General features: G+C 47.0%; 1 protein-coding gene across 1 annotated transcript in view; it reads right to left on the bottom strand.

Moving 5' to 3' along the window:
* The window catches only part of LOC145339486 (roundabout homolog 4-like), a gene marked incomplete at its 5' end in the record, with an annotated part of 35,888 nt that extends 13,112 nt beyond the window's left edge, over positions 1–22,776 (bottom strand). Inside the window, 4 exons of the mRNA XM_080183955.1 lie at positions 3,963–4,369; positions 8,842–9,069; positions 12,654–12,795; positions 22,711–22,776. Of these exons, the coding sequence (XP_080040081.1) occupies positions 3,963–4,369; positions 8,842–9,069; positions 12,654–12,795; positions 22,711–22,776 (843 nt within the window). The remainder of the gene's footprint in view (positions 1–3,962; positions 4,370–8,841; positions 9,070–12,653; positions 12,796–22,710) is intronic.
* Positions 22,777–27,809: the final 5,033 nt, after the last annotated feature.

Here is a 27,809-nt window from a genome sequence, read left to right on the forward strand (position 1 = left end):
GCAGAAATTGCAGATGTATGGGATTGAGGGTGATTTAGGAAATTGGATTAGGAATTGGCTGGTGGATAGGAGACAGAGGGTGGTGGTTGATGGAAAGTATTCGTCATGGAGTTCGGTTACAAGTGGTGTGCCTCAAGGATCTGTTTTGGGGCCACTGCTGTTTGTAATTTTTATAAATGATCTGGATGAGGGTATAGTTGGGTGGATTAGTAAATTTGCTGATGACACCAAAGTCGGAGGTGTGGTTGATAGTGAGGAAGGGTGTCTTAGTCTACAGGAAGACTTGGACAAGTTGCAGAGCTGGGCCGAGAGGTGGAGGATGGAGTTTAATGCGGAAAAGTGTGAGGTAATTCACTTTGGCAGGAATAATGGATGTGTAGAGTATAGGGCTAACGGTAGGACTCTGAATAGTATGGATGAACAGAGGGATCTAGGAGTATGTGTACATAGATCCCTGAAAGTTGGGAATCAAGTAGATAGGGTTGTTAGGAAGGCATACGGTGTCTTGGTGTTTATTGGTAGGGGGATTGAATTTAGGAGCCGCAGCGTCATGTTGCAACTGTACAAAACTCTGGTGCGGCCGCACTTGGAGTATTGTGTGCAGTTCTGGTCCCCACATTATAGGAAGGATGTGGAGGCATTGGAGAGGGTGCAGAGGAGGTTTACCAGGATGTTGCCTGGTATGGAGGGGAGGTCCTATGAGGAGAGACTGAGGGATTTGAGGTTGTTTTCGTTAGAAAGAAGGCGGCTAAGAGGGGACCTTATTGAAGCATATAAGATGATTAGAGGTTTAGATAGGGTGGACAGTGATAGCCTTTTTCCTCGGATGGAGAAAGCTAGCACAAGGGGGCATGGCTTTAAATTAAGGGGTGGTAGTTATAGGATGGATGTCAGGGGTAGGTTATTTACCCAGAGGGTGGTGAGAGATTGGAATGCCCTGCCTGCTGCAGTTGTAAATGCGCCTAGTTTGGGGGCATTTAAGAGATCCGTGGATAGGTTTATGGATGGAAAGGGTTTGGTTTAGGTTAGAGGGTCATTGCTTTTTAACCGGTCGGCGCAACATCGTGGGCCGAAGGGCCTGTTCTGCGCTGTATTGTTTTATGTTCTATGTGTTTGGAACTCTCCACTCACCTGACAAAGGGGCAAACCCCGAAAGCTTGTGTGTTTACTATCAAATAAACCTGTTGGACTTTAACCTGGTGTTGTGAGACTACTTACTGTGTTTACCCCAGTCCAATGCCGGCATCTCCACATCATGTGGGTACAGAGAGTTTTATTCAGGACATGACCCGCTCTTGTCCTGGGTGGTGAGAGGGTCAGCGTAGAGAAACCTTTCCTCTGTATCTAACCAATTCTATGCACAGTAAGAAGTCTCCCGACATCAGATTAAAGTCTAACAGGTTTATTTGGAATGTGAGTGGAGCCCGTCCCAGTCCAACGCCGGCATCTCCACATCAATGCTGGGCAGATGGACAATTCTGTCCTATCAGCACTGAGGGCAGCTGGGAGGTGGTTCCTGGTTATGGTGGGTTGCCAGGCAACAGGCAAGTTGGTCAAGGTGGTACAATGAGTGGGTCACTGAGGTGGGTGCTCCCTGGGTCAATCAATTAGGGGGAAACAGTGGTCTAATAGTAACATCACTATATTCGTAATCCAGAGGCTGGTGCAATTTGAATTCAATTAATAAAATCTGGAATATAAAGCTGGTGTCATTGATGGTAACTGTCGTCGTAAAGACCCAATTCGTTCACTAATGTCCTTTAGGAGGAGGAAATCAATCATCCTTGCCCAGTCTGGCCTACACGTGGGGCCTGACCCACTGTTTTGAAATGTTCAGTTTCAAGGCAATTCCAAACATGCAACCAACTCTGGCTTTGGCAGTGATGCTCACTTCCCAGGAAACAATAAAGGGTAACAAAACCACTAAAGGCCTCTTAGAAAGGGCTCTTGTTAAGGGAAATCCTGCAATGCCAGCCCTTACATCCGAGGTGGCTGCTTGTTTCCTGGAGGTTGCTTTGTAAACATTAGCTAAATCAAGAATTGCACACTTCAAATCACAAAGGAGAGCCAGGAAGCTTGGGCAGGGCAGCAAACCAAGGATCAAACCAGAAGAAAGTTGTCACCCAAGGGTCAGTATTGGCCTACAACTCTTCTTAGTTGAGCAGGTTAGGTTGATTGGCCATGATAAATTGCCCCCTAATGTCAGGGGGATTAGGAGGGTAAAATGTGGGGTTGTGGGGATGGATGGACGCAAGCACAGGCACACACGCACACGAGTGAATGGCTTCTTCCTGTAGGAATCTCCATCAGGGATTTATACAACAAAATCATACTGCAATCCAAACCTCTCTGGGGAAGTGACAACCCAATTGGACAGTGGTTAACTCCCCTTCAATTCCCAAAAGGCTTGCTGCAAAGTTCCACAGGAAAGGCTGTCAATGAAACTCAAAGCTGTGGAGCTCGTGGCAAAACACGAGGATTGATTTACTAGAATGACTCCAGAGATGAGAAACTTCAGTGATGAGGATAGACTGGAGAGGTTGGGACTATGCTCCTTGGACAGGAGAAGGCTAAGAGGAGATTTGATAGAGATGTTCAAAATCATGAGGGGGCTGGACAGAGTTGGCAGGGAGAGACTGTTCCTGCTTATAAACTGACCAAGACTGAGAGGGCACAGATTCAAAATGATTTGCAAAAGAAGCAAATGTGGGAGGGGCAGTTTTGAGCCCACGGGAATGCCGGATCCCACTCCCGCTGTCCACGGGAATGCCGGATCCCACTCCCGCTGTCCACGGGAATGCCGGATCCCACTCCCGCTGTCCACGGGAATGCCGGATCCCACTCCCGCTGTCCACGGGAATGCCGGATCCCACTCCCGCTGTCCACGGGAATGCCGGATCCCACTCCCGCTGTCCACGGGAATGCCGGATCCCACTCCCGCTGTCCACGGGAATGCCGGATCCCACTCCCGCTGTCCACGGGAATGCCGGATCCCACTCCCGCTGTCCACGGGAATGCCGGATCCCACTCCCGCTGTCCACGGGAATGCCGGATCCCACTCCCGCTGCCCGTAGGGTTGCTGAAGTTTGCTAATGATCAGTGGGAGGGGGTGGACTGAGACGAAGCTGGGTCTGATGGAGAGGGAGTGGGTAGCCGGGGGGAGCTCCTGAGACTTCCGTGGTGGGCTGGGTTGTGGGGGGCGGGGGGAGAAGGTTTATTGCTGTCCTGATCGGGGCATCCTTTAAAGATGGCGCCCCAATCTCAGTGCAGCCGATTTTTGCTGGAGTGTTCAGGCTCCACCACCCTGAATTAAACACGCCCGCTTGAATTATTTTGGCAGAATGTGGTAAAATCTGGGGAGAAAACTGACCAATTTCTCTGGACCTGGGTAAGATGCTCTTTTGGAGAGTCAGTGCAGACTCAATGGGCCGAATGGCCTCCTTCTGCGATTCTAAGGTCACCACTCTATTGGCAGGAAGGTCACCAACCCGAGGACACAGGGTTAAGATAGTTGACAAAAGGACTGGTGGGGAGATGAGAATTATTTTCCTGTAAGCAGGAATTGGGTTCATCGGGGGTTCACTCATTCTAAGAACGGTGGAGACTGACTCAATAATAACTTCCGAGAAGTGAATCAGATTAGATGGTCAAAACGGACTGATTTACAGGGGTTGGGACTAATTATCAGTTCTTTCAAAGGGCCAGCACAGATACAGAGGGGCTGAATTCCCTCCTGTGTATTATATGATCCTAAACTCTGGAATGAGACATGAATCCACAACCATCTGGGTGCCAGGTGAAGCAGCAACACACAGCACCATGGCTGACATCCTTCAGCCTGTGCCTAGTCCATTTGCCTCCACTACTGGCTGAGCCATGAGTCTAAGGAGAGACCGGAATTCTTATTCCACTGCCCCATTCTGTCCTCATAAAAAGAAATGCCCACCCTTGCCGAGATTTACCTGTGTAAGGAGTCTCCGTCTCTGTGTGTTTCAGACTGAAGCAGAAACTGTCAACTGCCACAGCAAGGGCCTGGGCAAAGTTGGCATCCATGAGGAAGGAGCCGTCCGAGGAGCTGACCATGCTGCAGCGGGCACTCGTGAAATTGTCCTCGGAGACCGAGCCCCAGCCGTTGGCCAACGAGCCGGCGAGGGAGCTCTCGCACTCGCTGAGGCTGGAGGTTGGAGTGTGGCAGAGTCTGTGGAAGAACCTGTGAGAGTTCATACGGGCCACCTCCACGTCTAAGTCGTCGTCCTCATCGTCATAGTCCGCAGTGTCCGTTTCCAAGTCAGAAGGCCCGCAGATGTACCCATACGTGTGGGGTGGCGAAAACGGCCTTTGAAACGAGGGCGAGCCGTTTGTGAAGTGCCTGTAAAGAAAAATAGATCATTCTCATTGGAATGAGCTTCAAATACAAATATCAACTTGCAACAACATAGGTGACTCTAACACACTAAAATACTCCAAGCAAAGATGGCAATCAGAATTTACACCAAACTACACAAGGGGAGGTGACCTAAGGCCTGGCCCCAAGTGATGGTTTTAACAAATATCTTGAAGAAAGAGAGAAAGAGGTGGAGAGGTTTAGGGGGGGAATTCTGCACCTCGGGACCTATCCAGCTGAACAGAACAAATAACTAATTGGCCTTTCCCCTCCCTAGACCCGACTGTAACATAGGAACAGAAGTAGGCCATTCAACTCCCCCCTCCCCCACCCTGCCAGAGCCTGCTCCTCTGTTCAATTAGACCATGTCATCAACACAATCCAATCTGAAAGAAAAAAAATACATTTAAAAAGCACTTTTCACAACTTCAGGAAGTCCCATAGTGCTTTAAAACCAACAAAGTACTCTTGAAATATCAACACAAGTGCACTTTAAGAAACACAGCCGTCAATTTGCACACAGCAAGATCCCACAAATAGTGGCGAGGTGATGAACAATGTTTTTAGTGATATCGGTGGAGGGATAAGTATTAACCAAGATATCAGGGTGGTTCAATTCCTGGCTTGGGTGACTGTCTGTGCGGAATCTGCACATTCTCCCCGTGACTGCATGGGTTTCCTCTGGGTGCTCCAGTTTCCTCCCACATTCCAAAGATGCGCAGGTTAGGCAAATTGGCCTTGCTAAATTGCTCCTTAGTGACCCAGGGTGTGTAGGTTGGGTGATTAGTGGGGTAAATATGTGGGGCTACGGGGGGTAAGGTCTCGGTGGGGTGCTCTGTTGGATGGTCGGTGCAGACTCGAAAGGCCGAATTGTCCTCCTTCTGCACTGTGGGAATTCTATGATGTTCAACGAACCCTCATGCCTTTGCTCAAGATAATGCCCTGAGATTTTTTTGCATATGTCTTAGAGTGCACATGGCATCAGTTTAATATATCATTTGAAAGAAGGCACTCCTGGCAGTGCAGCACCTCTGCAATAAGTGCACTCGACCATCCAAGGACCAAAGCTGCCACCTTCCTGGCCCTTTTATCGCAGAGTGACACTGGACAATGCATTTACCAACTGCCTTTTTTTTTAAGTACAGCGGCAGTTGTGACTCAGCACTTTAGCTTCCGAGTCTCCAAGTTGAATTCCTACGCCATTGCAGTCCATTATAGAACTAGCTCAAACTAACCAATTGTATTTGATCTGCCCAATTCCAATTTCCGTTGAAAACTGGACCCGGAGAAACTGATCTTCGTTCCTGGGGAGGGAGTGCTGCACTGTCAGAGGTGCCGTCTTTCAGATGGGATGTCTGAGTGGATGGAAAAAGGTCCCACGGCAATGGGATCTTTTGAAGACAAGCAGGTAGGTTCCCCCCAGAGTCCTGGTTGTGATGTTGATTGTGGGATAAATATCAAAGGCAGGTTATCAGGTTGTTCTCACATTGCTGTTTGTGGGGGTCTGCTCGACGTACATTGGCTGCTGTTTTGAGGGTTTAAAATTTAATTTATTAATGTATTAACTTTTAATTTTGAGGCTGTCAAAAGGAAAACTTGTTGTGTGAGACTGTGGGATCCCAGACTGGATTGCCCCAGTTCAAAGGCTTCAGTTGAAGGTATTTCTGCCTATGTGACTAATTGTGCTACGTTCTAAAGCTAACTTGAGCTAATTTGGCCACATTTTAAAACTCAGCTTGGAATTCTGGGTTTAGCTTAGAAATTGACCACATTCTTCGAAAGTACAATGCAAGGTAAACAGGCTTTCTCATAAGGTCAACAGTAGTGTTTTATGGTCACAGATGCTGAAGATCGCTTGTATCCAGCTCTTTAACAACACAGATAAGGATTCGGTTATATTGTAGACAAAGATCGATGTCCAATCCAGACTATGGGCCTGATTTTACCATTTTGATTCTATGTGCTGAATCTGGGCATAATTTAGACCTGACTTGGAAACCTGTCCTCAGGCCCCGGCACACACATTTAGCCTGAAAAAGAATCGCGAGTCTGAATCGTGCTGTGAGGGGTGGGGCTTATCGCGTCTGAAATGCCGTAGCTCCGATTGGAGCCTTCAACTGCACATGCACAGCAAAGGATAAGATCGAGAAACACTCCCCTGTCACGTTGCTCCCGGGGCCGCAAAAAGCGGATAAAGCAGCCCAGGAGTGAGAAGTGGGAGCGATGGCCCTCACAGACATCACCCCACCCCACAACATAATTGTCCCCCTTATCCACCACCCCACTACCCAGACCAAATGTGACTCCCCGCTTCCCCCCGCCCCCCGACCCTCAACTGATCGCCTGCAGAGTGGCAGCGGACCACCCCCCCCCCCCCCCCCCCAAACCCACCCACCCACCAGAGAATGATCTGGCCTCCCTCCTTCCCTCCCCCGCCACCAGAGATACAACTGGCCCTCCTCCTCACCCACTAGAGAATAATTGGGTCTCCGTCCTCCCACCCCACCAGAGAACGACCTGGCCTCCCTCCTCCTCATCCTTCCTCTCCCCCCCCTCCCCTCCCCCGCTGGCTTTGCCCTTCCCTAGACTCGACTGTAACATAAGGACAAAAGTAGGCCATTCAGCCCCTCAAGTTTGTTCTTTTGTGCAATTAGATCATGTCATCAAATTGGGATGGGTGCACTGTATTATCTCTATTATTAAAGTCCAATATCACAATCTTTCTAATAGCATGACACTGCCTGCCCCACCTTTTGATTTATTCTATTTATGCAAACAGTTCTTTATTGCTAAATATATAATTCAGTTTGTGCTTTTTTTTTCTAAAAAACAATTCACTAAAAATTTACAAATTCCCTTTCCATATTAAATAATTCAGGCATGGTGCAGAATACCAACATTTTCAAAATTTGCTATAATTTTAATCTTGGGTAATTCACATAAAAAAGGTGAAAAGCTTGAACATATTTCTTTTGTTTGCTTTTCTTTTGACGGGTCCTTGTGTCATTTGTAGCGAGTGTAAATGAGCTGCAATATGAATGCCACTTGTCTTAAATTGGTTGTTAGTGTAGCTATTAGCGCACTCAGGATTGTCCATCAAGTGCTGCCCAACCACAGAATAACATCTGACTTTAGACTTTTGTTTTTATAAGTTTCAGTTGGTTGAGTACAATCTGTACTCGGCCTATTAAAGGCAGCCGAAGGAATATGTCATTTGATTCAACCAGCCAATCATTAAGATGTATTGCCAATGTGCCTTTGTATTGGTGCATTGTTCAACGGTTTGGGAAGGAAGTTTTCTTTTGCCAATGACAAACATTCGGGGGAGGTTTCTGTGCACAAATTAATGGTTGCATTTCCCTTCATTACCACATCAAAGAGACAAGAGAAAGTACATATGGCCTATAAATTGCTTTGGGATGACTTGATTGAGATTATGAAAGGTGGTAACTCGATATTTTGTGTTGCAGGAAAGAAATTTGAATTTTTTGATTTTACTGCGAATACAAAGGTAGCCAGTTAATTTCAGTAATCCAAGAGAAGGAGCTGTAATCATCACACTGTTACTGACATTATATCACAACGTAGAGTTGACACAAAGATTAGACAGGATAAAGCTGAAAGGCAGAACAGGCTCAAGGGATCACATGATTCACCATTGCTCCTGTTTCTTACGTTCCCACATAGCATTGAAATGAGTCACTTGGTCCAATTGGTTGGTGTTGATGTTTCTGGTTCATTGAGTCTCCTCGAGGCCCTAATTTGGCTTATTCTTCCTATGTCTTAATGTAACTCCTCCATAAATGCAGCAATGTTATTCACCTCAATTATCCCACATTCTGAACACTCCTTGGGTTTCTCTTTGCAGCATTTACTCATATCTGTCTTACATTCACGATTCTGAGTTTTTGACTTAACCCAATATTTATATATTTTTTTTACAGAATCCCTGCAGTGTAAAAGGCGGCCATTTGGCCCATCGAGTCTGCGCTGACCACAATCCCATCAGGCTCTATTCCTGTAACCCTACATATTTTATCTTGCTAATCCCCCGATACTAGGGTCAATTTAGCAACCTAATCCACACATCTTTGGACTGTGGGAGGAAACCAGAGCACCAGGAGGAAACCCACAGAGGCATGGGGAGAACGTGCAAACTCCACACAGACAGTGACCTGAGGTTGGAATTGAACCCGGGTCCTGGCGCTGTGAGGCAGCAGTGCTAACCACCGTGCTGCCCTGTAGGAGCCTATTTTCTCTACATCTACCTTATCATTTTCAAGACCTCAGTTAGGCCCACAGCCAACTACCCGCGCCCCTCCCTCCCCCCCAAACACCCCCCTTACCCAATCTATCCCTATGCCCACCTCACCCCACTCCCTGCCACCAAGACTTCTCTTTGACAGAGATGCGTTAATGGAAAGGAACAGCGAACTTTAGGAAGATCCTCCTCAAACCTTATGTTACCCTCGTCCGTCAGCTCCAGGTACTGAGCCACTTGCTGTGGCTGGCAGCCACTTTCAGGGTCATCATTCACTGACAGTGAGAGGGTGGCAGTGGACAGGCGGCTGTAGCACGTGGTCTGATAGGACATCTCGTCATCTTCCAGAGGAGAGCAGCTTTCCATCCTTGTTGTTCCTGGTGTGATGGTGCTCGAGTCAGAAAGCTTATTAGATTTGCTTGGCCTGCAAGAAAACACAAACACAAGTGAGCCTTTTGCTTCCCATAACTTCCTGAAGAAAATGGCTGCCTATTTTCCTCAGGAACAGCATCAGGGCTCCTCAAACCTGTCTGAATCTCTCTTTCTCTTCCTTTAAGTATCTTCATAGAATCCCTACAGTGCAGAAAGAGGCCATTTGGCCCATTGAGTGTGCATTCAGCACAATCCCACCCAGGCCCTATTCCCATAACTCCACATATTTACCCTGTTAATCCCCGAGTTAAAATTTATTTATTTATTAGTCATAAGTAAGGCTTCCATTAACACTGCAATGAAGTTACTGTGAAATTCCCCCAGTCACCACAATCTGGCACCTGTCCGGGTTCAATGCACCTATCCAGCACATCTTTCAGAATGTGGGAGGAAACCGGAGCACCCGGAGGAACCCCACACAGACACGGGGAGAACGTGCAAACTTGGCACAGACAGTGGCCCAAATTGGGAATCTAATCGGGACGCTGGCCCTGTGAGGCAGCAGTGTGCCATCCTGCCACCCCAAGGCAATTTAGCATGGCCAATCAACCACACATCTTAAAACTTACCTAATTGACCAAGACTTTACCATAGGACCATAGAACACTGCAGCACAGAAACAGGCCCTTTGGCCCTTCTTGGTTGTGCCGAACCATTTTTCTGCCTAGTCCCACTGACCTGCACCTATAATTTTGGCAAACTGTCCCAATATTCCCTCATATGATGTCAAATGTGTTTGCTAAATTGAGTGCGGCTAAAGAAACTGAGTGCAGACTTGGAGTTCGGTGAGTGGGGGAGTTCGGTGAAGGGGGAAAGAGGTGTATGTTTCCTTTCTCGATCTTTCGCATGTTGTAGGAATTGGTTCTCACTCTACTATGGTGAAGGGGGCTCACTGGTGAATATCTGGTAAGTGGGTAAGTTCTATTCTATCATTAAGATTATAAAGAGTATACAAATTGGTGGCAAAATTAATAAAATGTATTTAAAAAGCAACATAAATAAGTGAATAATTTAAGTAAATAACTTAAAGCATACTAAGGATGGCAGGACAGGTGATGCGCCAGTGTTGCTGCATGTGGGATCTTCTGAATGACATTGTGATCCAAGGCAAACATGTCTGTAGTAAATATCTGTGGTTTCAGATGTTCAACTCATACTCACTGAGCTGCAGACAGTGCATTAGGGAGGGGTAAAGTTATTTTGATCTTTTTGTACCAGGAGGCAGTCACACCACTTAGGGTAGGGTCTTCTGATTTTGTCAACGTTCAAGGGGAGGCAATGGCCTCATGGTATCATCGCTAGACTATTAATGCAGAACCTTAGCTAATGTTGTAGGGATCCAGGTTCAAATCCCACCACGGCAGATAATTCAATTTGAATGCAATAAAAAAAAACCTGGAATTAAGAATCTATTGACAACCATGAAACCATTGTCAATTGTCAGAAAAATCCATCCAGTCCACTATGTCCTTTAAGGAAGGAAATCTGCTGGCCTTACCCAGTGTGGTCTACATGTGACTCCAGAGCTACAGCTATGTGGTTGACTCTCAACTGTCCTCTGAAATGGGCTAGCAAGCCACTCAGTTCAAGGGTAACTAGGGATGGGCAATGAATGTTGGCCCAGCCAGTTATGCCCATGTTCCACGAATGAATTAAAAAAAAGGATAGGAGGTTGTGACTGCGAGTGAGGCAGGTAAGGGGAGCCAGAGGGCAGGAGTGCAGGAGGATGAGCCTCTGCAATTGTTCAATAGGTTTGAGGTTTTCACAGCTTGTTTGGGTGAAAGCAGAGGCTGCAGGGTGGATGAGCAAACTGACATTGGCACCTCGGTAGAACAAGCCATTCAAGTAGGCGGAGTAAAAAGGAACATAGTGATAGTAGGGGAGGGTATAGCGATATGGATCGATACTGATCTCTGCAGTAAAGAGCAAGAGTCCAGACAGCTGACCTGCCTGCAAGGAGGATCCAGTTGTGGCGGTTCCTGTAGGTACCAAAGACATAGGCAGAACTAGCAAAGAGGTTCTACACAGAGAGTCTGAGGAGTTAAGCACTAAATTGAAAAGTAGAATCTCAAAGGTTCTAATCCATGGATCATTAACCGAGCCCTGCGCAAATTGGCATAGGGTACATAAAGTTAGAGATTAATACATAGCTCAAAGACTGGTGTGGGAGAAATGGGTTCTGGCTTGTGGGGAACTGCACCAATACTGGGGAAAGTGAGGGCTGTACCACTGAGGGGGTCTATGCCTGAACCATGCTGGGAACAGTGTTCTTCTGAATCATGTAATAGGGAAACAGAAAGGGTTTTGAACTAGTGGGGATGAGGAATCAAATGTGGAAACTTCTGGTATATCCAAGAGACAAGGCTAGAGTGTAAAATAGTGATATGGGAAACGTGGATCAGAAAATAGCAGGAAAGGACAGAGAGAAAAAAAACCTAAGAATATACAAAGAATCAAGACTAAATGTTACAAAGATATCAAAATGACAAAACTAAAGGTTTTGTATCTGAATGCAGGTAGCATTCATTATAAAGTAAACCAATTTATAGCACACATTGAAGTAACTAAGTATGATCTGATAGCCATTACGGAGACACGGCTGCAGCGTGACAAGGATTGGGTCCTGGCTATTGAGGGATAACTGATATTCAAGAAGATTATGAAGCTTGGTAAAGGTGGAGGGGTAGCACTGTTAATCAAGGCTGACATTTAGCAATAGGTAATGGTTCAGGGGATCAAGGTGTCAAATTGATTTGAGTGGAGATGAGGAAGAGAAGGGGAAAGAAGTCACTAATGGGAGTGGTCTACAGGCCCCGAACAGTAAGTACAATGTAGGATAAAGTGTACAAGAAGAAATGTCAGCTGCTTGTGATAAAGGCACAACAATATCTTGGTGGAACCTTGCTTTATGGGTGGCAAAGTGGTTAGCACTGCTACCTCACAGCACCAGGAACCTGGGTTCGATTCCCAGCTTAGGTCACCATCTGTGCAGAGTCTGCACATTCTCCCCTTTTCTGTGTGGTTTCCTCGGGGTCCCACACTCCAAAAAAGTGCTAGTAAGGTGCATTGGCCATGCTGAATTCTCCCTTAGTGTACCCAAACAGGCAACAAGAGTGTGGCAATTAGGGGATTTTCACAGTAACCTCATTGCAGTGTTAATGTAAGCCTACTTGTGGCCAATAAATAAGCTTTAACCACGAGTGACTTTAACTTTTGGTTCGCATGTGAATAAATGGTGTTGAACAACTAGAGGAAGCAGTGTCACAGTGGTATTGTCACGAGAGTAGTCAGCATAGGGTAATGCTCTGGGGAACTGGGTTCGAATCCTACCATGACTGATGGTAAAATTTGAATTCAATGAAAAGCTGGAATTAAAAATCTAATGATGACAATGAAACCACTGTTGATGGGGATCTTACCTGGTCTGGCCTACGTGTGACTACAGATCCACAATAATGTGGTTGACTCTGAAATGGACTAGCAAGCCACTCAGTTCATGAGCAATTAGAGACGGACACACACCCCTTGGAAGAATATCCTCCCCCATTTTTCTCAGTAATGTAGAACAGTCCTTACCCTTCCACTGTGCGCCAGACTTGTCCACGTTCCTCTAGGGGGAGAGGTGGAGGAGGTGGGAGAGCATCCACTAGTTTGAGCCCAAAGGTGTGATGCTGGATCTTTGGAGAACAGAAAGTCTTCATCACCTTTCTGCCGTCACCTGCCAATGAGACAGAGAAGTTAGGAACACGGGACAGGAGGAGACAATGGCATTTTCTTACCACTCCACACGTACCTTTTCAGCTTGGTCCTCCCTTTATAATGTAGAGACCCAATCGACACTATGTCACTTCCTCAGCTCTCTGACGTGCAGGGTGTCAACACAACAATATATTGTTGACAGCAGGTTAAATATCAAAGAATAATTTAATTTTTCAAATTGCCCCAAGGGCGAGTGAAAATCTATAACATCCTGGAGTAATGATGATAAGTAATAATCATTGCAAAATGAAATTGACTTTTCCACTGGATTGAACAGTGGCACAGTGGTTAGCACTGCTGCCTCACAGTGTCAGGGACCCAGATTTAATTCCAACTTTGAGTGACTGCCTGTGTGCAGTTTGTATCTTTTCCCCGTGTCTGCGTGAGATTCCTCCTGGTGCCCCAATTTCCTCCTACGCTCCAAAGATACTCAGGTTAAGTGGATCGGCCATGCTAAATTGTCCCTCGATGTCCCAAGATATGAGGGATTAGTGGGGTACCTGCATGAGATTAGGGGGACAGGGCCTGGGAAAGATGCACTGTTGGAGAGTCGGTGCAGGCTCGATGGGCTGAATGACCTCCTGCTGCACTGTAGGAATTCTATGACTGACGGAGAGCACTGACATTCCTCGGATCTAAAATTCCCACCTAATTCTTCTCCCCAAATCTACCTCCTTTTAAGGCACTCCTTAAAAACCTAACTGACCAAGCTTTTGATCTGATCTAATATTTCCTTACGTGCCGCAGTGTCGCATTTTGTATTATAATCCGGTTATCCCTTGCGTAGCAACCTTAATGTGTTTGTAGAAGACAGAGGGCTGAACAAAAATCACATCTCTACAAGAAAACATGTCATAATGCTGGGTTCCTGACCTATAAATTCAAACCAAATGGCTGCCTTTAACCTAATCAACTCAAAAATCCTCTTATCAACTCTTCCTAACCGACTCTTAATAACTTACAGAACCAATTCTTTAACTCAGCTTCTCTTTGTCATTCCCCATCTCCAGCTCACTACCTCTCCCACACACTGCCTCCCCGCCCTCCTTCTTCCTCTGGCCACCTCTCCTGAGTCAGCCTCCTCTCTCCCCACTTGCTGACCTGAGGACTTGCTCACCTGTCCACTCACTGCCTTTCCCAACTCGCTGCTTCTTCTTTGACCCTGCGTCTCACCACTCCCATCCCTCACTTTCCAGCTTATAACTTCCCTCTGGTCTCCGTCTGTCTTTAGTGGTAGTTATTGTCTAAGGACCTTATTTCCACTGTAAACTCTTATGGCTCTTTGGCTTATCACCATCCTCTTGCCGTGAGCAACGGCTATGAGTTTTTAAAGTTTTTATTTATTAGTCACAACTAGGCTTACATTAACACTGCAATGAAGTTACAGTGAAAATCCCATAGTCGTCACATTCCGACACCTGTTCAGGTACACAGAGGGAGAATTTAACATGGCCAATACATCTAACCAGCACGTCTTTTGGACTGTGGGAGAAAATCGGAGCACCCGAAGGAAACCCACGCTGACACAGGGAGAACACGCAGACTCCGCACTGACAGTGACCCAAGCTGGGAATCAAACCGGGGTCCCTGGCATTGTGAGGCAGCAGTGTTTACCACTGTGCCACCGTGTCACAATGAGGATCAATGAGAGGGAGAACGGGACAGAGAGTGGGGAAATTTTGGGTGAAAGTGTTGGGGATGGAGGCAGTAAGTGGGAAGGTGGCAGTGAATGGGAGGGTCGGTGAGCAGGAGGAGGGAGGGGCGAACAGGAGGGTCAGCAAATGGGAGGATAGCAGCAAGCATGAGTGTCGGGAGAGGTGGCGAGTGAGAGAGTTGGCGAGTGAGTTGAAGCAGTGAATAGGAGGGTCAGAAATAGAAGCAGGGGTTGGCCACCAGGCCCGTTCAAGTGGAATGAAGGCAGTTTAGTTTTTAAAAAGCTGAACATGTGCGAGTGAGGAACACTCCTAAATCATCAATCACATTAATGGGAAAACAAACTATTAGACCATGCTTTGATCGAGGGATACCTGAACTTTGAATGGCCTTGGAAAATTTTATTACACTAAAGATGCTATACAAAGAAAAGTTGTTATATTTTGATTCCATTACCTCATAACATCGGCTATCTGTGGAGATCACATCTCAACCTCAGAGTGTACCCAAGTTCTTTACAGTCAATAAATACTAATGAAGTGCGGTCACTGCTATAATGTCGGAAACACAGCAAGTAATTCGGGCAGAACAAGGTCCTAACAACGTGATAATGGCCAAGTAATCAGTTTTGGTGGGATTGGTTGAGGGATAAATATTGACCAAGAACTTCCCTTCCAAATAGCACAATGGATTCCTTTCCATCCACAAAATGGCTGATGGGGCCTTGCTTTAATGTTTCATCTGAAAGGCAACACCTCTGTTTTATACCAAGAGCAGCTTAGATTTTTCACCCAAGTCTTTGCTGTGGAAACTAAGAACACAACCTTCTGACCCAGAGGCAAATGTGCTTCCCATTGATCACTCATAGGGATGTGGCTAGACTGGCATTTACTGGCCATCCCCAATTGTCCTTGAGAAGGTGATGGTGACAGTCTTGAATTGCTGCAGTCCATATGGTGTAGGTGTACCAGCAGTGCTGTTAGGGAAGGTGTTCCAGGATTTTGACCCAGTGAAGGAACGGTGACATATTTCCAAGGTAGCATGGTGAATGGCCTGAAGGAGAATGTCCAGTTGGTGGTGTTTCCAAGCATCTTCCTCCCTTTGTCCATCTAGATTGTCGTCATGGATTAGGTAGGTGCTGTCAAAGGAACATTAATGAGTTCCTGCAGCGCATCTTGTAGATAGTTCACACTGCTGCTACTGTGTTGGTGGTGGAAAGAGTGGATATTTGTGGATGGGATCTCAGTAAGTTGGGCTGCTTTGTCCTTGGATGGTTGAGTGTTGTTGGAGCTGCACTCATTCAGACAAGTGGAGAGCATTCCATATCCTAACTTGTGCCTTGTAGATGGTGGACAGGCTTTAGGGAGTCAGGAGGTGAGTTACTCTGCACAAGATTCCTCGCCTTTGACTTGGTCTTGCAGCCACAGTATTTATATAGCTAGTTGAGTTCACCTCCCACCAACCCCAGATGTAGACGGTGATCTTATTGTGTCTTTAATGGAAGGAATACATGACAATGTAAGTACCTCTCTCTTTTCTCTCTCACCCAAACCCCTTGAACTGTGGAATCGCAATAAAATTTGATTGCTGACTGGTGATTGGCAAGTTTTTTTCCAAAAGTTGCTTCTATTCATATCCCTTTTCCTAATCTTACAAACACATTTTTTATGTCAATATATTGAGACAAGTAATGATCATCTTACCCTCATAAACAGTTGCAACTATATTCCTGAATATTTTGAGGCTTTTAACTGCAGTGACTCCATTCCATCTACATTTCTGGGCACAGGCCACGGCACCATGGCAACCGATGAATGATTGAGCAGGCCTATCCAGCCTAGTGCCCGCCACACAAACTGTGGGCCAGAACAGATGGCGGGCTGCACTCTCTGTGGGTCTGTTTCTAGTTGCCATTGAGTACCTGTAGAGACCACATCTCACCGTGACACACCGCAGTGCCAAAGGGAGCAGGGGAAACTCATATCTTAGAGTGTCAACTGCAAAACAGAGGTCAGTGCCAATGGTAGTTTTACAACGGGAAGGAGGACTTAAAAGGAAAGCTAATAGCTCCATCTGTCTGTCTGACATGATTAATTCCCTGTTTGCACGCAGATTAAAATAAATCACTTGCTTTGTACAGTTTTTGACTTGATCCAATCATAGTGTAACGATACATTAACCTAGGTAACGACATATTGTGCTGCGTAATCATATACCCCAAGTATCATATATGACCATAGGCTTCATATATAACTAACTGCTGTACTTTGTGCACATTGTCCTCACGCAACACAAAAAGAAAATATTGCAGTCGCTAGAAATCAGAGATAAAAACAGAAAATGCTGGAAGTATTCAGGAGAAAGAAATAGAAACACATTAATGAAATTCAAGATGGCGCCAAAGTGAGGCAACTTCTTGTGAGCTGTGCCCAACATACCCTCAAATTCTATCTTATACTTTTGTTTTATGCTTTTAAAGCTCTACTCTAACTCTTTTAAACTCTGTAACAATGCTTTAATTCCAACCTTACGTTACGTTGATCTTCCTCCACACCCTAGCTCCCCTATGTACTCTATGTACGGTATGCTTTGTCTGTATAGCACGCAAGAAACAATTCTTCTCACTGTACCCAAACACAATTCATTCATGGGATATGGGTGTCACTGGCTGGCCAGCATTTATTGCCCATTCCTAATTGCCCGAGAGTCAACCACATTGCTATGGTTCTGAAGTCACATGTAGTCAGATCAGGTAAGGATGGCACTTCTCCTCCCTCCCCTAAAGGGCATTAGTGAACCAGATGGGCTTTTCCGACAATCGGCAATGGTTTCATGGTCATCAGTAGACCATTAATTCCAGATATTTTTATTGAATTCAAATTCCACCATCTGCCATGGTGGGATTTGAACCCAGTTCCCCAAGAACGTTATCTGAGTTCCTGGATTAATAGTCTAGCGTTAATACCACTAGGCCTCCCCTGAATACAAGTGACAATAATGAATCAAATCGAAGAGTTCATGTTTCAGATCAATGAATTTTGTCAGGAAGTTAACTGTGCCTCTCTCCACAGATGTTGAGTTTTTCCAGCATTTCCTGAGTTGGCAAGTAAAACAGCGCCAGTCAAAACTAGAGGGGAGGGGGTGGAGAAATGGCCATTATTTGCAGCAAAATATATCAAAATGAAAGCCCACTTCCAGCCACAATCTGTCTGTTTTAATAGCACAGCGGAGAGAGTTACACTGCAGTCACTGAATACTACCAGGTTGTAGAACAACTACCACTGATATAATATTACCTAATACTAAACATCGGCAGCTTACTGTATTACAGCTGGCCAGGGGTGAAAGCTTGAATGTTATCAGCATTGCTGAGCAGTTACCGGTGGAAGCAAAGCTCCTCCTATTGGTTTCCCTGTGAATTCCTCTCCACACCAAGCGTGGGATATCCCCCTGTGAAGCTTGAGATTGCCGGCAGCACAGACGTGGGACTGAGTCCAACTGGTGGTTGGTGGGAGGTGCAAGATAGCTGAACACATATGATCTTGCGCTATTCTAATCATTATTCATCACCCAGAAGGGAACAAGCATTCAGACCAGTATTCTTATTTCCCTGTTTTACGGCTATTCCATTTTTCTCCTCTGGGCAGTACAGAGCCTGGTGAATCTCATGGTGGACATAAGCCTGTTATCTCATTGCGCACCATATTTATAGGCCACCCAGACAGCTATTCCCTCAGTGTCAGCCAGAAGCTCTGCATTCTGTATCCGCAACGATGTTGCACGGTTCAGTGATGGCTCCCCAGGACTCTCATACAGGCTGTCCAGGAAAGGCAGGAGATGCTGCCTCCCCAGGATGGCAGCAGGAGGCCCACAGCAGCCTGGAAGGAGGTCGCAGACAGAAGAGGATGAATGATCTATTCACCTGGGTAAGTACGCCAACTACTTACTGTGAACTGACACACTCACACAGGCATCAGACAGCCTGAAGATCAGAGTGCACAGGGATGTCACACATGACCAGCACATGGGGCATCAGTCTGAGTGTGTGCCAACCACTTTAAACCCTCAATCACTTCATCGCACTCTCGCTCTCTCCTCTCCTCCCTCAATCTCGCTCTCTCCTCTTCTCCTTCACACGCGCTCTCTCCTCTTCTCCCTCACCCTCGCTCTCTCCTCTTCTCCCTCACTCTAGGTCTTTCATTGCTGTCACCTTCCTCTCTTTCCTGCCTTTGGTTACACCTCTTCCCCTGCACCCTCAGTCCTGCTTTGTAGAACTTTTCATACTTCATTGCTGGTGTGAGAACGGCAAAGAGACTCAACCACAGACGGCCCAATAGAACATTGGGAGATACCATGTGACCACCTGTCACATGATCCAAAAACCTGTGTTCAGGTGAGTTGACCTAATCAGTTAATGGTAGGGCACTGGGGAGAGTTACAGAACAAAGAGATCTAAGGGTACTGGTTCATCGCTCTTTGAAAGTGGAGTCACAGGTGGACAGGATGGTGAAGGCAGCATTCGGCATGTTTGGTTTCATTGGTCAGAACACTGAAACAGGAGTTGGGACGTCTTGTTGAGGCCACATTTGAAATACTGTGTACAGTTCTGGTCACCCTATTATAGAAAGGATATTATTAAACTAGAAAGAGTGCAGAAAAGATTTACTAGGATGCTACTGGGCCTTAACGGTTTGAGTTATAAGGAAAGGCTGGATAGACTGGGATTTTTTTCTCTGGAGCGTAGGAGGCTTAGGCGTGATCTTACAGAGGTCATTAAAAATAATGAGGGGCACAGATCAGCTAGATTGTCAACATCTTTTCCCAATGATCGGGGAGTGTAAGACTGGAGGGCACAGGTTTAAGGTGAGAGGAGAGAGATACAAAAGGGGCAGAGGGGCAATATTTTCACTTAGAGGGCGGCGAGTGTCTGGAACGAGCTGGCAGAGGTAATAGTAGAGGCAGGTGCAATTTTGTCTTTTAAAAAGCATTTAGACAGTTACATGAGTAAGATAGGTATAGTGGGATATGAGCCAAATGTGGGAAGTTTGGACTAGCTTAGAGGCACAGACAAGTTGGGCCAAAGGGTCTGTTTCCATGCTGTAAACCTCCAAGACTCTGACAACTCAAAGCAAATGAGCAGAGATAACAAAGTTTATTTTTAAGACAAATATAAGAAAGGAGTTACATCTGAAAATGGTAAATATTTAAACGAGGTGGCATGTGGCAGCTCTGAGCAAAGAGAGGGAAGGACGGGGCACCATTCAAACTCCAGGTCAAGGTTCACTCTGACTGGATCCGGGCTGACCCCCGAGGTACAGGCTCAGTGCTGAGACTGTGGTCAAATATCCTGCTGACTGATTTGATGTACAATGAGTGCAGAGCTGTAGTTTCTGTAATCACTTTTGGAGACAGGAACGTGAAGTGTCGGGCGAATGGACCAACTGTGAATCGGTGCTGCTCTCTAGGGGCAGAACGCAGTAACTGCTGGGCATGAAGACATTTGAAAGGCTGATTTGCATGCATCTCAGAAACATAGTCAGTCGTCTGACAATACCAGGTTTAATTGGTGACAGACTTCTAACTGTGTTTACCCCAGTCCAACACCAGCATCTCCACATCATGACTACTCTCAGAAACATCCAAAGAGCAGCGCTGAATATCTTTGGGGCAGTTAATTTCGGGACGAAGCCCTGCATACCGTACACACCAGCACAGCTCATCTGGTTCTTCCCAAAGATGGCACCCTCCAATATCAGTGAGCGGCCTACAACTGCACTGCGGTGTCAGTCTCGACCAGCAGGAGGCAGCCTGCGGCTCAGGGACCACATGCGGCCCATCTGGGTTCTGAGTGCGGCCCCACCAGATATTTTGTTGATTGTTGCCCCTGCGCAGGGTTGCCAAATTCCACTGATTTCCATCCCCGTCGTTATTTCTCTCCCGGTGTGACTGAAGTGATTCTCACGTAAAGCAAGGGCGAGTGAAGTGAGGTGCGTGCTGATGGCTCACAGCATTGACTGTGAGAGCCGTGCACTCCCTCTGTGTCCAAAGTGTCAATATTTCTTCTGTTTTTACCATTTGGACTTGGTGACAGTTCTGTCAATATGCGAATGATTATTAAGCGTCTTCTATAACTTGTGATGAAATATCCGCCGCGTATTAAACGTATTAATATATATATATTAAATGTCATGGTTAGTGAATAAGGCTGATTTCAATCTTGCGGCCCACTGAGATGGAGGAGGGCCAGCCATGCTGCCCACTCACCGGTTTCCCATCGCTGATCTGGATTGCGATTGTGAATTGGGGATTGAAGCCATCATCTGCACTGGCCTTGAAGTGAGGGACACAGCTGACTGACGTAGAAAGAAAAGCCAGTAGTTTCAGATCCTACAAGACTGGAGCTCAGGCAGAATGATACAGAAATGACGTACGTCCTTCCCAGGACAAATGATGCCGGGGGCAGGGGTGGAGTCTCCCTCAACCTAAGCCTTCTGCGGGACCCGGTTTTGTCATGCCTGCTGGTAAGTTGATGAGCGGGGGTACATTAGCTTCCTCAGAGGGTCTAGATTAGGTGATTTGGTCATTGTACCGGTACTGAGCACCAGTCACCATTAGTGTTGCATGTTTATATCATGGAGCTATGTAGAAATGACACTGGTTTCGGTGTGTGTAGCAGGGTTTTTATCACAATGTTTTAAAATGTCTGCTCCCTGCTTCAGCTCTGCTGTCCAGTTCTTTCTGCAGTTTTACTTACTGTTCTCTGAGACCACACCGAGACTTAAACAAAGAAGCACAGTGAGCATAGATCAGTTACCCGACTCAAATATATAAACACAGAACAACTAAACACTACAGTTAATGATGAGCTTTGTGAGAGAGGAGTGTGTGTGTGTGCTTGTGCACGGTTGCCAAGTTAACTTTGGTGTTTACTCTTGAAATTGCTATTTTAGCCTCGGTGAGAAAGGTTTTGATTCGGATGGAAGGAAAATCTCAACTGCAGTGCAACTCCTAATCAATATCCAATGACCCAGTTGCACAGTGGTTAGCACTGCTGCCTCACACATCCAGGGACCCAGGTTCAATTCCGGCCTTGGGTCACTGTCTGTGTGGAGTTTGCACATTCTCCCTGTGTCTGCATGGGTTTCTTCCAGGTGCTCTGGTTTCCTCCCACAGTCCAAAGATGTGCAGGTTAGGTTGAGGTTTAGGTTTTAGGCCATGCTAAATTGTCAGGAGGATTATCAGGGTAAATATGTGGGGTTACGGGGATAGGGCCTGGGTGGGATTATAGTTGGTGCAGGCTCGATGGGCTGGATGGCCTCCCTCTGCACTGTCGGGATTCTTTGATTCTATGACCCTTCTGGACAGTAAGAACTGCGAGAGAAGACAATAGATTCACTTTGCAAATCACCCATGAAGAATGACAATCTTGGGTGAAATATTGAGGGCTGGTACCAACCAAGAGTCAGTGCCTCAGGAAATTAGTAAAAACACATTGAAATGATATCAAATGTAAAATTCTGTGCCATGTTAAATAGGGTTCAGAGCAGAATTTGGGAGGAAGCTGTGATCACCTCATGATGGACATTTCACTTTCACTCCTAGGTCTTTACCTTAGTGAAGGGGGGGATAGGGTAAGAGTTTCAGTTGACACCAAATGGCGAATGTACCTTTGTTCTCTCAGAGCACGCCCCGTTCAGGTATATTCGAGGTCAAACGAAGAATTCATCCCTCTCTACACAGTGTTCGCTCAAACCTGGACACTGATCGCTTTTGCTTCACAGTTGACAGAGGGGCGAGAAGCTTGTTCATAGACCGTGTGAGCTTTAACTGAATTAACGATGTTGCGCACTCCCCATTTTATTCCGTTTTGGCTGAACCAAGTTTCTTTTCATTCGTATTTAATAACACTCCCCACCTCGACTATCCGTACAATCTCTAAAAATGTCATTCTAACTAAGGAGTCACCAAGCAACTGGAGCAACTCCCCTCCTAATTGTCCTTCCCATCTCATACAGTGATGCCTACCCCAGTAACCCTACCCCACTCCGCCAACGGAGAGTGAGAAACTGCAGCTCCAGACATTGTACCATAATATAGATATGCCCTTCCACTTCTAGAGCAAGACCTTAATGTTCCACCCTCTCCGGGGGTATTGCAGTACCTTTCAGCCAAGATCCCCAAAATGAAAAGTAACTTCATCACGATAGAGGCAGTATTTTACCTTTGCGGCTGGATCCAGGGCTGGTGACCAGGTTCCGATTGAGAGTAATGACGGATCCATTATTTTCTAGAAATGGAATCAAAAGAATTCTGTGAAAATTCATGCTCAAAGCACATCAGTGTCCGCGCTCTCACAGAACACCCACAAGCCAGCCATAGAATTTACCCCCCAGCACGTGCTGCTAGAATTTGTTTCATGGATCAAGGGCCTACAAAATGTCCGAATCCCCACCTTCCCACGGATCTGGAAGACTTTTCCTCGTTCCATTTGCAATTTCAATCAAACAGAATCCCAGAGTAATTGGCTTCACGTTGTGTACACTAGGTTCTGGAAAGAACTCGCAAAATGGGAGATTGGGGCCACTTCACTGTGAACGGTGCCTGATGCTGTTTTACTATCACCCTCATCTTTTTTCTCTGAGAATTGTAAGGAATCCCATATTTAACCCACCACGAAAATATTCTACAAACTGCAGCTCAGGCAAAGACTTCCAGCTCAGGAACTGAGCTTAAGGCACTCGAACTGGGAGAAGATGTCAAAATCCTGTAATTTCTGATTAGTTAATGCGTTCACACGAAAGTCTTCCACCCAGTCTCAATAAAGGGCATTTAAAAGAGCCAATACAATAAACAGGTTATAATAAATGAGTTGAAGTAGTTCATTTTGGAAGGGAGAACAAAAGAATAAGTGTATTATTTAAATGGAGAAAAACTGCAGAAAGTTGCCACTGTCCAATTGTGTCCCTCACCCCGATTGGAATACATATCTCCCACCGATGTCTGGGTGAACCTGTTGTAAGCTGCACCTTGACGTCACGTCAGCGCAGTGTCAATATATGGCAGGTGGGTCGATATTTGGTAAGGGGTTGGGTTAATTATATTAAAATCTATTTAAATAAGCCCCCACCAACATTCACACAGACATCAAAGATGGGTTCAAGATTGCCCCCAGATAGATTTCTGATCAGTAAGGGAATCAAGGGAAAAGGGCAGGAAAGTGGATTTGAGGAATGTCGGGTCAGCCACGATCCTATTAAATGGGGCAGCAGGCTCGAGGGGCCAAATGGCCTTGCCCTGTTCCTATTTCTTATGGTGATACTAAAAAAGTTAAAAAAATAAATGAGTTAAAGTGAACATTTTAAATTAACCAGATTAGAATAACTAAACTACACTGTTTAAAATAGAATGAGTTAAAGAAATGAGTTAAAAAGATGAACAGATAAGAAGAAAGTGCATTAACACATGAAATAGCACAAGGGAAGTAAACTGGTCAAACAGGCTAACATAAACAGAATAAATAAATGGATCAACATAAATAGCTTAACATAATGGGTTAAGATCAACGATCAACAAAAGGAGAAAAGTTTAAAGGGAATATTGGCGGGGGGGGGGCTTCTTCATGCAGAGAGTGGTGGGAGTGTGGAACGAGCTGTGGATAAAGTGGTAAATGCAGGCTCACTTCTAACATTTAAGAAAAACTTGGACGGGTCCATGGATGAGAGGGGTGTGGAGGGATATGGTTCAAGTGCAGGTCAGTGGGACTAGGCAAAAAATGGTTTGGCACAGACAAGAAGGGCCAAAAGACCTGTTTCTGAGCTGTAATTTTCTATGGTTCTATGATTAAAGCAGACAAATTAGTTAAAATAATTATGATAATTATTGACTAATATCTTAGTTAACTGTAGGCTAACTCAATAGCAGTTTGGTACTCTGTCACAAAGCAAGATTCTAGCCAGCTCCATTAATAACCTAAATCATAATTTAAGGCAACATATAGTTACTACGGAAACACAAATCAAGAACACTTTTTGGAAGGGAGGAGGATTTGAAATGGGGATTTTCCAGCCGCGCTCATCCGAAGACTGGAAAATGCTGCCCGAGGTCAACGGACCTTTCCACGATCCTGTCCCGCCTGCTTCCCGTGGCAGGCAGGACGGAAAAACAATCGACTCCATTAGCTCCGAGGATTGGAGAGGCAGGGTCCTGTTAGATAAACTGCTGTGGGCTCAAACAAAACGAATACACAACCATTCCCCTGAACCGCACACGCACACACACACACCCTCACACACACAACACACACTGTCACCCTCACACACACACCCTCACACACACAACACCCACCCTCACCCACACACACACACACACAGTCACCCTCACACACACAACACCCACCCTCACCCACACACAACACCCACCCTCACCCACACACAACACCCACCCTCACCCTCTCACACACACACACACCGTCACCCTCACACACACACACACAGTCACCCACACACACACACAGTCACCCTCACACACACAACACCCACCCTCACCCACACACACACACAACACCCACCCTCACACACACACACAACACCCACCCTCACCCTCTCACACACACACACACCCTCACCCTCTCACACACACACACACCGTCACCCACACACACACACACACAGTCACCCACACACACACACAGTCACCCACACACACACAGTCACCCACACACACACACACAGTCACCCACACACACACACACAGTCACCCACACACACACACACAGTCACCCACACACACACACACACAGTCACCCACACACACACACAGTCACCCACACACACACAGTCACCCACACACACAGTCACCCTCACACAAACACACACCCTCACACTCACACACACCCTCACACTCACACACACCCTCACACTCACACACACACCCTCACACACACACACCCTCACACACACAACACACACCCTCACACACACAACACACACCCTCACACACACAGTCACCCTCACACACACACTCACCCTCACACACACACACAGTCACCCTCACACACACACACAGTCACCCTCACACACACACACACACAGTCACCCTCACACACACACACACACACACACACACACACACACAGTCACCCACACACACACACAGTCACCCACACACACACACAGTCACCCACACACACACACACAGTCACCCTCACACACACACACACAGTCACCCTCACACACACACACACAGTCACCCTCACACACAAACACAGTCACCCACACACACACACAGTCACCCACACACACACACACAGTCACAGTCACCCACACACACACACACAGTCACCCACACACACACACACAGTCACCCACACACACACAGTCACCCACACACACACAGTCGCCCACACACACAGTCACCCACACACACACACAGTCACCCACACACACAGTCACCCTCACACACAGTCACCCTCACACACACACACAGTCACCCTCACACACACACACAGTCACCCTCACACATACACACAGTCACCCTCACACATACACACAGTCACCCACACACACACAGTCACCCTCACACACAGTCACCCTCACACACAGTCACCCTCACACACAGTCACCCTCACACACACACACACCGTCACCCTCACACACACACACACCGTCACCCTCACACACACACACACCGTCACCCTCACACACACACACCGTCACCCTCACACACACACACACACCGTCACCCTCACACACACACATCGTCACCCTCACATACACAACACACACCCTCACACACACACCGTCACCCTCACACACACACACACCGTCACCCTCTCACACACACACACACCGTCACCCTCACACACACACAGTCACCCTCACACACACACAGTCACCCTCACACACACACATCGTCACCCTCACATACACAACACACACCCTCACACACACACACACCGTCACCCTCACACACACACACACCGTCACCCTCACACACACACACCGTCACCCTCACACACACACACCGTCACCCTCACACACACACACACACCGTCACCCTCACACACACACACACACCGTCACCCTCACACACACACACACCGTCACCCTCTCACACACACACACACCGTCACCCTCACACACACACACCGTCACCCTCACACACACACAGTCACCCTCACACACACACCGTCACCCTCACACACACACACACACCGTCACCCTCACACACACACACACACCGTCACCCTCACACACACACACACACCGTCACCCTCACACACACACACACACACCGTCACCCTCACACACACACACACACCGTCACCCTCACACACACACACACACACCGTCACCCTCAAACACACACACACACACCGTCACCCTCACACACACACACACACCGTCACCCTCACACACACACACACACCGTCACCCTCACACACACACACACACCGTCACCCTCACACACACACACACACACCGTCACCCTCACACACACACACACACACCGTCACCCTCTCACACACACACACCGTCACCCTCACACACACACCCTCACACACACCCTCACACACACAACACACACAGTCACCCTCACACACACAACACACACAGTCACCCTCACATACACAACACACACCCTCACACACACACCGTCACCCTCACACACACACACCGTCACCCTCACACACACACACACACAGTCACCCTCACACACACACACACACACACAGTCACCCTCACACACACACACACACACACAGTCACCCTCACACACACACATCTTCACCCTCACATACACAACACACACCCTCACACACACACCGTCACCCTCACACACACACACACACCGTCACCCTCACACACACACACACCGTCACCCTCACACACACACACACACCGTCACCCTCACACACACACACACACCGTCACCGTCACACACACACCGTCACCCTCACACACACACACACACACCGTCACCCTCACACACACACACACACACAGTCACTCTCACACACACACACACACACACACACCGTCACCCTCACACACACCCACACACCGTCACCCTCACACACACACCGTCACCCTCACACACACACACACACCGTCACCCTCACACACACACACACACCGTCACCCTCACACACACACACACATCGTCACCCTCACATACACAACACACACCCTCACACACCGTCACCCTCACACACACACACACCGTCACCCTCTCACACACACACACACCGTCACCCTCACACACACACACACACCGTCACCCTCACACACACACACACCGTCACCCTCACACACACACACA

This window comes from Carcharhinus amblyrhynchos, unplaced genomic scaffold (genome assembly GCF_965287045.1).
Source record: "Carcharhinus amblyrhynchos unplaced genomic scaffold, sCarAmb.v2.hapA scaffold_496, whole genome shotgun sequence".
Taxonomy (NCBI): domain Eukaryota; kingdom Metazoa; phylum Chordata; class Chondrichthyes; order Carcharhiniformes; family Carcharhinidae; genus Carcharhinus; species Carcharhinus amblyrhynchos.